The following is a 13,792-nucleotide window of genomic DNA, read 5'->3' as shown; positions in this document are numbered from 1 at the left end:
ACATGCAGGCAAAACACTCATACATAAAATTAAGTAATTTGGGGCTGGAGAGATGGCTCAGGGTTAAGAGCACTGACTGATCTTCCTGAGTTCAATTCCCAGCAACCAGATGGTGGCTCACAACCATCTATAATGGGATCTGGTGCTCTCTTCTGGTTTGTCTGAAGACAGTGACAGTGTATTCATATACATAAAATAAAGAAATCCTAAAAAAAAAGTAATAATTTTTTTAAAAAGTAATTTAAGTTATACATACATACATATATACATATGTACATATATACATATGTATATATGTGTATATATATATATACATCTATACTTTGTATATCCTATATACATATGTTTTTTCTTTCCATTTGTATATGTGTGTGTGAGTGTATGACAACTGTATGCTAGTACCCTCAGAGGACAAGGTGTGTGTCAGATTCCCTGGTGCTGCAGTTGCAGGTAATTGGGAGTCACCTGCATGGTGCTGTGAACAGAACTTGGGTTCTCTGGAAGAATAGCAAAGGCTCTTAACTGCTGAGCCCTCTCCCATTCCAACCCTCTATTTGTTGAGACAGATTTTTACTATGTAACTACTGGTCTCTTAACTCAGAGATCTGCTTGCCTCTGCCTCCCAAGTGCTGGGATTTAAGGGTTGAGCCACCACACCCAACCTGGAGTATTGAAAAGTTGATATTTAGATTTGTGATACTGTCTATTTGAAAGTAAATTCTAAGATAGCAATTGCTTATTTTTGTTTTCAGAACAAAGCTGCTATATCTAGAAGTGTTTAAACTGGGGCTGTAGTTTGGTAGTAGAGCCCTTGCCTAGAGTGCATGAGTCCCTGGGCTCAATTTTCTTAAATGCCAAAAATAAAGAACCAAACAATTTTTTTAAAAAATATTTACTTATTTTATGTTTGTGAGTACACTGTAGCTGTCTTCAGACACACCAAAAGAGGGCATCGGATTCCATCACAGATGGTCGTGAGCCATCATGTGGTTGCTGGGAACTGAACTCAGAACCTCTGGAAGAACAGTCAGTTCTCTAACTGCTGAGCTGTCTCTGTAGCCCTAGACCCAACAGTATTATCAGAGGTTCTAAGAACTGTTCTGACTTCAGGGTTTTCCTTTAATTGCTTGCTTTCAAAAATTTTTTTTTAACTTGTTTTGTTTTGTTTTTGAAACAGTGTCTCACTGTATCTCTGTAGACCTTTGTAGACCAGACTTGGAACTCACAGAAATCCACCTGCCTCTGCCTCCCGAGTGCTGGGATTAAAGGTGTGCACTACCATACTTGGCTATGTATTTATTTGGGAGACACACGCTTGTATGTGTGCATAAATATAGAGATCAGAGAGCAACTTATAGGAGCTTCTATCTCCTTAGCAGCATATACATTCCAGGGAATCAAAATAATGCTATTCTGCGGTTTTAAGTAAGCAGTTTATTGTTATAAGTGCAGGGAGTATTTTTTAGCCAGGTGGTGGTGGTGCATGCCTTTAATCCCAGCACTTGGGAGGCAGAGGCAGGCTGATTTCTGAGTTCGAGGCCAGCCTGGTCTACAGAGTGAGTTCCAGGACAGCCAGGGCTATACAGAGAAACCCTGTCTTGAAAAAAAACAAAAACCAAAACAAAAATAAGTGCAAGGAGTATTTTTTTAACTGTTGAAGTCTTCAGTTAACAAGACCATTAGATGTTTTATGTGATGAAACAAAAATGTTCTTTATTAATATGGTTTGGAGTCATTTCTAAACAAAGTGAAGAATTAATCAAATGATGCTTCTGATGAAAGTATTTTTCCCTTGCAGGTTTTTCCTCAAAGTTTCAGAACTGTTTGATAAAACAAGAGTAAGTACTAAGCTTGAGAGAACTGTTGCATAGATTGTGCTTGTTGGAATGTTATGCAGTACTGTAAAACTAACATTTTATCGCACTGTAAAACAATGACGCAGAAGAGACACCTCACATTTCTCATACTTCCACACATGCATCGGTGCATGGTGGCACAAAGTAATAGTAATGTAAAAAATTATTCAGAATATCAGCTGTGGTGACTTATCAACATCTAGTATGTTGGGGTCCCATGGGTAGAGCCCCATTAACAGGACACGGGGTACGCAGCCATGTCAGCCAATGCGCTCTTCATTCAAAGTTTCAGCTTTTCTTAAAGGCGAAGCAGGATAAAGATCTCCCACAGTTTGCAGTTCTCACCAGCTGCTGCTTCCCTAGCAATAGCTTATCTTGATTTAAAGTAACCCGAACCTCTGTGCAGACTGAGAAATCTGCTGCAGTCTAACTCTTAGATGTGTTGCTTCTTATAATTAACAACAAAATTACTTTCTCATGAGAAAAGGATGATGAAGGCCACTTCCTCAGGCATGCAGCTTACTTGGCAGAACATCAGGTTCTCTGAAGAGAAAGTATGCTTACTTTTTGTCCCAGCATTCTGGGATTCTCAGATATCCTTCAGTCACCTCATAGCTAGCAGGCTGGGAGCAGTGTACTCATGCCATTTCTCTACAGTGACCCATACCAATAATCCTAGCACTCAGGAAGCTGAGGCAAGAGATTTTTGAGTTCAAGACCAAACTGGACTATATAGCATGACCTATCTGAGAAAAAAATCTATTAGGAGCAGTGAGATGGCTCAAGGGCTAAAGTCCAGGCCTTTGCTATCATGACCTGAGTTTAATTTTTGGGATCTGCATGATGAAAGAAGAGAACCAACTTCTAAAGGCCTTCAATACTAGCACCACATGTGGTTCCATTTTTACCACATTTTGTTCCCATTTGAATAACTTTGAGCACTCAGGATACTCTGTGAGTTTGCTCATACCTGGTGGGGTTTTTGTTAGCTGTGTTTTAGCTACTTGGTGAATGTGTCTTTAAGGAATAAACAGACAATTTTAACAGTAATTTTAGATACGTATTTTTGAGTCAGGGTCTAGCACAGGCTAGCCTTGAACTCTGTGTAGTGGATAACCTTGGAATACTGATCATCCTGTCTCTACCTCTTGAGTGCCGGGATTACATGTGTGTGCCACCACATCTGACTCATTTCAGATTTACAGGGAAGTATGTAGAGTAGTAAGTATAGAATAGTAGAAAATGTCCCATACATATTACCAAGGCTCCCTGAAAACCATCATGTTTCTATGTTGCTTTTCATTTTATTTTCATTTTCTATGTTCTTTTATTCCAGATAGTCATGTTTATTTTGAAAGGAAAAATTAAAGCTTTAGACCTGTGCTGACTAGGAAGAAAAGTTATGGGCCTAAGAATCCATCACAAGCTGGCCCACATAGGCCTAGGAAGGAGCAAGCAAGTTGTTAGATATCATAAGATCTGGCAGGTCAAGAAGACATAAAACTATAAACATAGAGGAGAACATGTCTAGGCAAACGAGGACATGTCCAAGGCCCGGGCCTGCAAAGACGTGCCTGGCAGACACTAAGTAATGGACCATCTGGTCCTCTCAGATATGGTTTAAGGTCAGATGCTTTGTTGACTCAGATTAACACCAACTTTAGGAATTTTCCACTCTGTTCTGCACGTAATAGTTAATATTTGAACTAGCCAATCATGTATGACCACACTGATCCCTTTGTTCCTTCAGACCTTTTCCCTATATAAACCCCTAACTTTCAAGCCTCGTGGTCGGCTCCACTATCTCCTGCATGGGATAGGTGTGGTGCCGAACCAGGGCGCCCTGAAATTAAAAAATACCTCTTGTAATTACATCAAGATGGTCTCTCGTGATTCTTGGGTGTACGTCCTCCCGAGATTTGAGTGGGGGTCTCCCCCAGGGGTCTTTCAATCTGTGTTATGTCTTTATTTGCATCTTGATTCTCTTTTTAAAGTTAAATTATTTTTTAATATAGCCAATATCGAAATTAAAAAAAAAGGAAAAGCCAGGTAGTGGTGGTGCACACCTTTAGTCCCAGCACTTGGGAGGCAGAGACAAGTGGATCTCTGAGTTCAAGGTCATCCTGATCTACAGAGAGAGGTCTAGGACAGCCAGAGCTACACAGAGAAACCCTGTCTCAAATAAACAAAAAATATAGCCAGTAATATTGTTTTTCTCAAATACAGATTTCTCCTTTTACTCTCTAAGTAATTAAGTGACTTTTTGTGGTATAACTTAAGTCAGGAGACACATTAGATCCCTTATTTGCATTTAGCATATAAAGCATCTCTTTGGACAGTATTGACATGCATGTTTAATCCCAGCGCTCAGGAATTAGAGGTAGTTGAATCTCTGAGTTCAAGGTCAGCCAGGCTGCACAGTGAAACACTCACTATCTCAGAAAATAAATCATCAACACCTAAGCTAGGTCTGATGGTGCAGTATATACCTTAATTCGTTTTTGTTTTGGTGTTTTGTTTGTTTTTTGTTTTTTTGAGACAGGGTTTCTCTGTGTAGCTCTGGTTGTCCTGGAACTTACCCTGTAGATCAGGCTGGCCTCGAACTCAGAAATCCACCTGCCTCTGCCTCCTAAGTGCTGAGATTAAAGGCATGTGCCACCACCACTTGGCGATACCTTAATTAATATTTTTTTAAAGATTTATTTTATTTTATGTGTATGAGTACACTGTAGCTGTACAGATGCCTGTGAGCTATCGTGTGTGGCTGCTGGGAATTGAACACAGGACCTCTTGCTCCGGCCCCGTTCGCTCCAGCATAATTCACTGTAACTGTCTTCAGATGCACCAGAAGAGGACGTCAGATCTCATTATGGGTGGTTGTGAGCCACCATGTGGTTGCTGGGATCCGAACTCAGGACCTTTGGAAGAGCAGTCAGTGCTCTTCTCCCGTGAACCATCTCACCAGCTCAATACCTTAATTCTAACTCGAGAAAATAAATCAACACCTAAGCTAGATCTGATGGTGCAATACATACCGCAATACATATCACAATTCTAGTGAGAGCAGCAGCAGCAGGCTCCTAAGTTCAAGGGCTTCCCAGGTCTGTGAGTGAGACCCTGTCTCAGTTGAAGAAGCATGAGGGAGGAAGGAGGGAGAGTGAACTGGGAGGAAGCTGGTAAGATGACTTAGCAAGTAAATGCTTTCTAAAATTCCTGAAACCAATGTAAAGTTGAAAGCAGGGAACCAATTTGCAAAAGTTGTTCTCTGACCTCCATTTATGTCGTTTTGTGTATACTCACATATGCATATCTACAATAATAATAATTTTTTTAAAAACCACCCCCTCCAAATTATATGAGCCAGATGTAATGGGCATGCCTATAATCTCAGCACCTGGAGGCTGGGCCAGGGGAATCATGAGTTCAGGCCATCCTGGGCTACAGTGAGACACTTTCTAAAAAACATTGCCTTTATCATCATTTCTTTTTTAGAGGTGGACGGCTTTTTGAGACTCTGTGTAGTCCTGGGCTCTGGCTGTCCTGGAACTTGATCTGAAGACCAGGCTGGCCTCAGACTCAGAGACCCACTGGCCTCTACCTCAGAGTGCTGGGATTAAAAGTGTTAGCCATCACTGCCACCACCTGTCCTTCTATCTGATCTCAAATAGCTTCATTTACTGATGAGAACCTACCAGTGCCATTGCAGTAGATTCTATAATGGTGAAGCTAAAAATGATAGGAAAACCAGTTTTCAGATGTAGAAATTCATTAGTGTTATACTATAAATTTGTTAATTATTCCATAAACTGATTAATGTTATTTGATTCTTCTGTTCATTTCTTGTTGGAATTACAAAAGACACCCTGGAAAAGCAGAATGGGGTTTGTAGTTCTTCAGCTTTTTTACTTAAAGTAGAATGTAGCAGGTGATCTAATACACAGGTTCCCCTTTTTCAGAAAATAGAAGCTCGGGTGTCTGCTGACGAGGACCTCAAGCTTTCTGACCTGTTAAAGTACTACCTGCGGGAGTCTCAAGCAGCTAAGGTACTGCTGTCATTCCTTCAGATAGGATCGGACGGAAAAGTGTAAAGAGTTGGCTTATGGGAACACTGGTTTGTATTCTCACACTGTGTGCAGTGCTCTGTTATGGCGGGAATCCTACCACTTTGTGGGGTGGATAGGAGAAATGAGTGTGGGGCTATTGTGGGCTATGTAGTGAGACTTTGTCTCAAAAGATAAATAAATTCTGTATGAAAGTACCTTTCCTGGAGCCAGGCATAGTGGTGCACATATTTAATCCCAGCACTCCAGAGGCAGAGACAGGTAGATCTCTGACTTGGAGGCCAACCTGGTATATAAGTTCAGGACAGCCTGGGCTACACAGTGAAACCCTGTCTAAAAAAAAAGTAAAGTGCTCAAATAAAATTCATATACCTACTAGCTTCTGATTTTTTCTAAATAAGTCTAATAGACGTGCCTTGTATTTTAAGACAGTTCACACATTTTCTGCTGTATATAAAAGACTTAGTTACCAAACAGCAAAGACCTAGAAAAACAAAATAAAACAAATATTTTAAGACAGATGCATGAAAAGCACTGAGAATACCCTAATTTTCAAATCAGTTGTGGTTTGTGAGCTTTCATGGTATGGCATGGCTTGTGGGTTGGCTGGGATTGAAGATGTGCTCCCCCAACTGGCTTGAATGTGGTTCTTGCATTTGTTCTACTACTTAGCATTATTCCCAGCCCAGTTCCTCCCACTTCTGAAGGCTTTGTTATAAAATGTGGTTGAAATAGGTAACTTTTTAGACATGGCTTCAAGAGTAAATCTGGCTGCTGCTCACTTCAGCAACACATGTATTAAATTGGACTATGTAGAGAAAATTAGTGTAACCCCTGTGTAAGAATGATTGCAGGGCTGGCATGATGGCTCAGTGGTTTAGAGCACTGACTGCTCTTCCGAAGGTCCTGAGTTCAAATCCTAGCAACCACATGGTAGCTCACAAACACCTGTAATGAGATCTGACCTCTTTTTGGTGCATCTGAGGTCAGCAACAGTGTATTTATGTGTAATAATAAAATAAATCTTTGGGCCAGAGCAAACAGACTGAGTGAGCAGAGTTGGAGCAGAATTGACGGGAGCAAGCAAGCGGGCCTGACCAGAGCTAGCAGGGTTGTCTAGAGCAAGCAGAGGTCCTAAAAATTCAATTCCCAACAACCACACAAAGGCTCACAACCTTCTATACAGCTACAGTGTACTCACATACATAAAATAAATAAAATAAATCTTTAAAAAAAAAAAAAAGAATGATCCATGATTGCAAATTCATGAGTCCTTTTGGAGTGCTGAGGTGGAGTGGTCTCACTGTAAGGCCTTGGCTGGCCTCCAGCTCACAGATATCTGCCCGACTTTCCCTCCTCAGATTAAAATCACAAATCACCACACCCAGCTCAGTATTTTCTAAGCCCATCTGAGGATCAGCATTTACTTTTTAATAAGTATTGTGGGGTTAAAGAAGGAAAAATCAGCTTGCTTTTAATCCCAGCACTGGGAAGGCAGAGGCAGCTGTATCTCTGTTGAATGCCAGGCCAACCAAGGGCTATGTAGTGAAACATTCTGTCTCACAGAAAGAAAAGGGGTTGGGTGGGGGCCTAAATCAGGTCTATTTTGGGGCATGCCTGTAGTCCTAGCCCTTGGGAAGTGGAGACTGGAGATCAGGAGTTCTACGTCATCTTCAGCTTTGTAGTGAGTTGGCAGCCTCCTGGACTACTTGGGACCCTGTCCAGAATAGGTAAAATCATAGAGAAAGTTGGTAGTGGGTATGGGTTTTCTTACTGAATGGTGAATAGTGTCTAAAATTGGTTCAGCTCTGGGCACATAACATAAGCCCTGAGTTATATATTTTAAATGGGTGAGTTTTAAAGTATGTGAATTCTATTTCAATTAAGCTATTATTATTTATTAAAAACATTTAGGGGCTGGGAGCATAATTAGTGATGAACTGTGAGCCCTGGTTCAAGCTCAGAACAAAGTATTTAGATGTTCCCGGTGTGTGAGTGCCATTGCTGCTTATGGTGGTGTTGCATCTAACTGCAGTAAGGGCTCAGAACACACTGTGAATGTTCTGTCTTGCAGGACCTCCTCTATAGAAGGTCTAGGTCGCTGGTGGACTATGAAAATGCCAATAAAGCACTGGACAAGGCAAGAGCGAAAAACAAAGACGTGCTACAGGCTGAAACTTCCCAACAGTTGTGCTGTCAGAAGTTTGAAAAAATATCTGAATCTGCAAAACAAGGTACTGATAAAATAAATGCGCTTGCCTTTGGGCTCAGCACATGCTTTATGGTGGCTGTTCTGACTGTTTTATTTTTGTTTACAGAACTGATAGATTTTAAGACAAGAAGAGTTGCTGCATTCAGAAAAAATTTAGTGGAACTTGCAGAACTAGAACTGAAGCATGCAAAGGTAGTATCATTAAATATTTAATCATTGGGGCTAGAGAAATGGCTCAGGGGTTAAGAGCACTGACTGTTCTTCCAGAGGTCCTGAGTTTAATTCCCAGCAATCACATGGTGGCTCACAACCATCTATAATGGGATCTGATGCCCTCTTCTGGTGTGTCTGAAGATACTGACAGTATATTCATAAACATAAAATAAATAGCCGGGCAGTGATGATGCAAGCCTTTAATCCCAGCACTTGGGAGGCAGAGGCAGGTGGATTTTTGAGTTCTAGGCCAGCCTGGTCTACAGAGTGAATTCCAGGACAGCCAGGGGTATACAGAGAAAACCTGTCTCAAAAAAACCAAATAAATAAATAAATAAATCTTCAAAGAATATTTAATCGTGTAATTTTAAATTGAGTCAGTTATAAAATAGATGCTAATCCTTTGATCAACCTCCTACAGGAGATTGGCACATCTGTCCTTGGATTATTTGGATATTTTCTTTAACACTTTTGTGTGTTTGTACATGTTTGCATGTATGTATGTGGGGGGTGTCAAAAGATACCTCTTAGGTTTGCTTCTCCCTTGTATAAGTTTCCAGATGAACTGAGGGTTCAGGCTTATGCAGTAAGGGCTCGTACTTGATTAGCCCTCTCACCTGTCCTTATTTGGGGTTTTGTTGTTTTCAGTACTAGAATTGAACCTAGGATTCTATGCATGCCTGCCAGCTTTCTGTCACTGAGCTACATTCCCATCCTGACAGCATGGGAATTAGGTTGTCTGTTGTTGTTGAGGCAGCTTCTTAACTCTACAGGCTTAGTTAGAGCTCACTAGGTAGTCCAGGCTAGCCTTGAATTCAGTGATCTTCCTGCCTCAGCCTCTACTTAGGAGGTTGTACTCCAACCTACAAACATGCTGAGACACTCACACATGCATCCACGCACACACGCATGCACTCACACATGCATCCACGCACACACACACACTGGTGTTTGCCAGTGGTGGTAATGCATGCCTATAGGATACATTAGAAGAGGCAGAGGTAGAGTCACAAGTTCAAGGCTAGCCTGGGTTACACCTTTGAGCCTGGAAAGATGACACAGCAATTACAAGCAGCACCCGAGTCAGGTGTCTCATAACGATCCTAGCTCCATGTTCAGGAGATAGAACATCCTTTTGTGGCCTCCAGATCACCTGGATATATGTACTATACACATATAAATAAAAACATATCTTTTTAAAAAAGATATATCATGCTGGGCGGTGGTGGCGCACGCCTTTAATCCCAGCACTTGGGAGGCAGAGGCAGGCGGATTTCTGAGTTCGAGGCCAGCCTGGTCTACAGAGTGAGTTCCAGGACAGCCAGGGCTATACAGAGAAACCCTGTCTCGAAAAAAAAAAAATAAAAAAGATATATCTCAGAAAAAATATGAACATATTTTTTTTAAAAAAAGATGTCTCAGAAAAAAAACAAACATGAAAGCAATCAATACTCTATCCAGTGGGTCAGTTGATGAATTGTAGTGTATTAATACATAGGCTATTATTCTATAATAACCAAAAAGAAAAAAGAAATAAAGTCCTAAGAGAACATGGAAGATTTTTCATTTTTTGTTTTTCTATTGAGACAGAGATTTTGTATAGCCTTGGCTATTCTGGAACTTGCTCTTTAGAACAGGCTGGCTTTGAACTTGTAGAGATCCACCTGTGTCTGCCTCCAGAGCAATGGGATTAAAGGTGTGCACTACCACCCAGCAAGATAATTTTTTAAAATTATCTTTATTTCAGAGCATTGGTATTTGCCTCCGTGTATGTCTGTGAGGGTGTTGGTTCCTCTGGAACTGGAGTTACAGACAGTCATGAGCTGCCATATTGGGAATTAAACCCAGGCTCTCTGAAAAAATGGGCAGTGCTTTAACCATTGAGCCAGCCATCTCTCCAGCCCAAGATCCTTAGTTTTTAAAACCCATCAATGTGTGTTGGAGAAAGAGCTCAACAGGCTGAAAGCTGTTTTTTTAGAGGGGATTGGTTTCATTCCCAGCACCCACATGTGATTTGTAACTCTGGTTCTAGGAAATTACAGGCCCTCTCCAGGTGCCAGCCATGCATGGAGTGTAGATACATACTTGCATACAAAAACTCATACGTAAAATAAATCTGAGATTTTTTTTTTAATCCATGGATGATTCTTGCTTGAATCTACTATTATGCTGGCTTCGGAATGTTGATTTTCATTTTTCTTTTCTGTGATGCTGATCAAATCCAGGACTTTGCATATGCTAGGCAAGTATTATACCACCAAGCTATACCCCCATCTTCAAATGTTGATATTCTCTCTCTGTCTCTGTCTCTCTCTCTCTCTTAACTTAAGACTAAAATCTCCCAAAAGTCACTCTGTAATTCAGGCAACCCTTCTGTCCTGAGTTCTGGGATTACCAGAATGTGCTATAGTCTCAGAGTCAGTCCTTCCCTCCCTCCCTCCCTCCCCCCTTCCTAATAATCCAGGGGCAGAACTCTCAGCACTGTGTCTGCCTCCAAGACGCCATGCTTCCCACCATGGTTGTACTAGACTAAACCTCTGAACCTGTACACCAGCCCCAATATAAATGTTGTCCTCTACAAGAGTTACCATGGTCATGGTGATTCTTCACAACAAATAGAATCCCAGCTGACAACTATCTCAATTACAGATGTTCCACTACAGTCAGCTTTTTATTTGGATTCCAGGGACTCAGCTCAGGTCATCAGGCTTGTGAAGCAAATGCCTTTACTTCTTTCATCTGCCCTGCCTCCCATTCCCTATACCTCAGGTTTAAAATGGCAGGGTTTTGTTACATAGTCTAGCATGGTCTCAAACTGACAGTCTTCTACCTCAGGCTCCTAGGGGCTAGGGTTACTGGCACAAACCTCTACACCCAATGGAAAGTTCTTCCTTTTAGCACAATGTTGTGTCTTATTCACTGTTCTAATAATCATGACAACTTTTTTGTTTTTGTTTTTTTTATTTTTGAGACAGGATTTTTCTGTGTAGACTAGGCTGGCCTGGAACTCACAAAAACCCACCAGCCTCTGTCTCTGCCTCCTGAAAGCTGGGGTTAAAGACATCACCACCATCCAGCTCAAAGAACCTATTAAAAAAGAAGGCATTTAAATGGGGACTGGCTTACAGTTTCAGAGGGGGGTCCATTATTCTCATGGTAGGGAGCATGGAAGCATGCAGGCATAGCTAGACAGTCTGAGACCTTCACATCCTGATCTACCGGCAAAGAGAGCCTTGGTCCTACTTGGGCATTTGAAACCCCAAAGCCCAACCCCCTCCCCCGTGACACAGTTCCGCTAACAAGCCACACCTCCTAGTGCCACTCCCTAAGTATTCAAATATGAGCCTGTGGGGCCATCCTTACTCAAACCACCACAGTGGTTGTGGGGGAGTTTAAACATGGTCTCTCTGTAGTCTTGAACTCACATAGATCCATCCACCTGCCTCTACATCCCAAATGCTGAGATTAAAAGATATGTCTCACCAGATCCCACCCATTATCTCTTAAGCTTTGAAGCAACTTCAAATGTTGTACAAATGGCTACCTGTGTGTAAATTCTGTAGAATACTTTTGTGTGCAATGTAAGTGGGTTGTTTTGTTCTGTTTTGTTTTAACAGTAGTTTAATGGTCTATCACATAATCAGAAATAAACTTCACTAGTTAACCTTGGACTCAAAAGTCTTATTTTACCCTTGCCAAAAACATGTCAAGGGTGTGGAGAGATGGTTGGCTGCTGAGAGCATTGGCTGCTCTGCTCTGCAGAGGATCCAGGCTCTTCAGCACCCACGTTGACTTAAAGTGGTAGTAATTCCAATTCCAGGGAGCTGATGCCCTCTTCAGACTAAGAGGGGTGCCAGGCACATAGCCAAAGCACTCACCCACATAAAATAAAAACGAAATCTAAACCATTCCTTCTCATCTTAGGTAGAAATTTATTTACTGAACAAGTTGGTACTTTGTGTTTTTAAACTGTTTCTAGAATTGTGACATTAGAATACAATTTTTTTTCTTTTATGCTTGCTTGCTTGCTTGTGTGTGGCCCCAGACATATTTGCAGGCAAAACACCCATACACATCAAATAACAATAAAAAAAATGTATAAACAACAACTCTTTGAAGCTGTTAGGACTAAAAGCACTGGTGCTTGATTGCTTCCTCCTTCCTAGGGTAACCTCCAGTTACTGCAGAACTGCCTTGCGGTTTTAAATGGAGACACATAGGCTTCACTCCGCCTTCTGTTGAAAAGGGCTGCCTTCAAATCCGGTATGTTTTCCTGACGACCTGCGGCATCTAAGCTCCCTGGGAACAACAGAGACAGCGGGCACAGTGCATCGGCTCTTCTCCTGAGAGACAGTGGACAGCAGGGCTCCCCGGCCGCAACACAGCAGCTGGCCACCTCGCACTCCACCTTCCAAGAAGCCCAAAGTTCAACCCTCTTTTCTTTAAGTAGCCTGTCTTAACTGTGTTTATTTTGTATGTGGCGATTCTCTGGCTGCAGGCCTTATTTACCTAAGAATCACTTGTCCAGTTTTAACATTCTCAAAGTACTATGTTCACACAAGATAAAGGTTGCCTTTCTGAATACTTTTTAAGCATCCTGTGTTCCCTTAGTTCTTTCATGTATCTGTGTAAAGCATCTTAATGAGACTTACTTTGAATTAATGAACGTAGAAGTTTTGGGTCAGACTTTATGTAAGCTTTATAAGTATGATCTCTGAAGAAAAGCAGATGCGTTCATATGTTTGCCTTAAACTTGTGGACTAAACCAATATTGTAAACGCCCAGAGACACCAGCGGCGTTTTTACTCCATGCTCCTTGTATCGCTCTGGAAGTCGGGGTAGCTGTAATAAATCTACTCCGGTATTAATGCTTTACAGTGCAGGTCTTTTTTTTTTTTTTTTTTTTTTTTTTTTTTTTTTTCTTTTTTTCCTTTCTTTTGAAATGGCCAAACCAGGTTCACTGAATGCTTTACCTCACAAAGAGTGACCCAGTCTTCTGGGTACACTGTTTCAAAATGTAGGACCACCGTCGTTCCCTGGATCCCTATCTCCAGTTCCCTGGATCCCGTCCTATCTCAGCAGATAACTGGGAGACATTTGTCAGCCGAGCCACTTGGTAGCTGCCTGGATGTATAGTGGTGTAGAGGGAGAGCTGCCTGCTAGGAGGCCTGTGCCTGGGGGGTGGGGGGAAGGCAGGAGGGGGCGATCCTCGGGATGAAAGGTGGGGTGCTGACAGGATGCAGGGTCTGTGTCACCTGCCCCTGGTCTTTCAGAGTTGCCCAGACATGAGCCTCCTGTTCCCTCAAGGTGGATGATGGACTTCGCTTATCTTTTTCTTACTCCTCTCCTATTTGGAAACCACAGGAAGTTTGGCCAGTCACTCTGGAACGAGTTCCTAGTTTGTTTACATTTCTCCAAACCGTCCTGATGATTCCAGGGTCAGAGTCCAC

The 13,792-nt window shown here is 41.7% G+C and overlaps 1 protein-coding gene across 2 annotated transcripts in view; it reads left to right on the top strand.

Moving 5' to 3' along the window:
- Positions 1-13,214, top strand: part of Snx6 (sorting nexin 6) — a 44,073-nt gene extending 30,859 nt beyond the window's left edge. Inside the window, exons 10-14 of one of the 2 annotated variants that reach the window (XM_031357767.1) lie at positions 1,799-1,838; positions 5,813-5,899; positions 7,992-8,151; positions 8,236-8,321; positions 12,509-13,214. In XM_031357767.1, the coding sequence (XP_031213627.1) occupies positions 1,799-1,838; positions 5,813-5,899; positions 7,992-8,151; positions 8,236-8,321; positions 12,509-12,562 (427 nt within the window). In that variant the 3' untranslated portion in view covers positions 12,563-13,214. Of the gene's footprint in view, positions 1-1,798; positions 1,839-5,812; positions 5,900-7,991; positions 8,152-8,235; positions 8,322-10,567; positions 10,799-12,508 lie in introns of those variants that run through there. The other variant, XM_031357766.1, reaches the window with a different exon arrangement.
- Positions 13,215-13,792: the final 578 nt, after the last annotated feature.

This window comes from Mastomys coucha, unplaced genomic scaffold, assembly GCF_008632895.1.
Source record: "Mastomys coucha isolate ucsf_1 unplaced genomic scaffold, UCSF_Mcou_1 pScaffold6, whole genome shotgun sequence".
NCBI lineage: Eukaryota > Metazoa > Chordata > Mammalia > Rodentia > Muridae > Mastomys > Mastomys coucha.
Note: the sequence above shows the minus strand (reverse complement) of the source record. Positions and strands in the feature narration are given on the sequence as shown.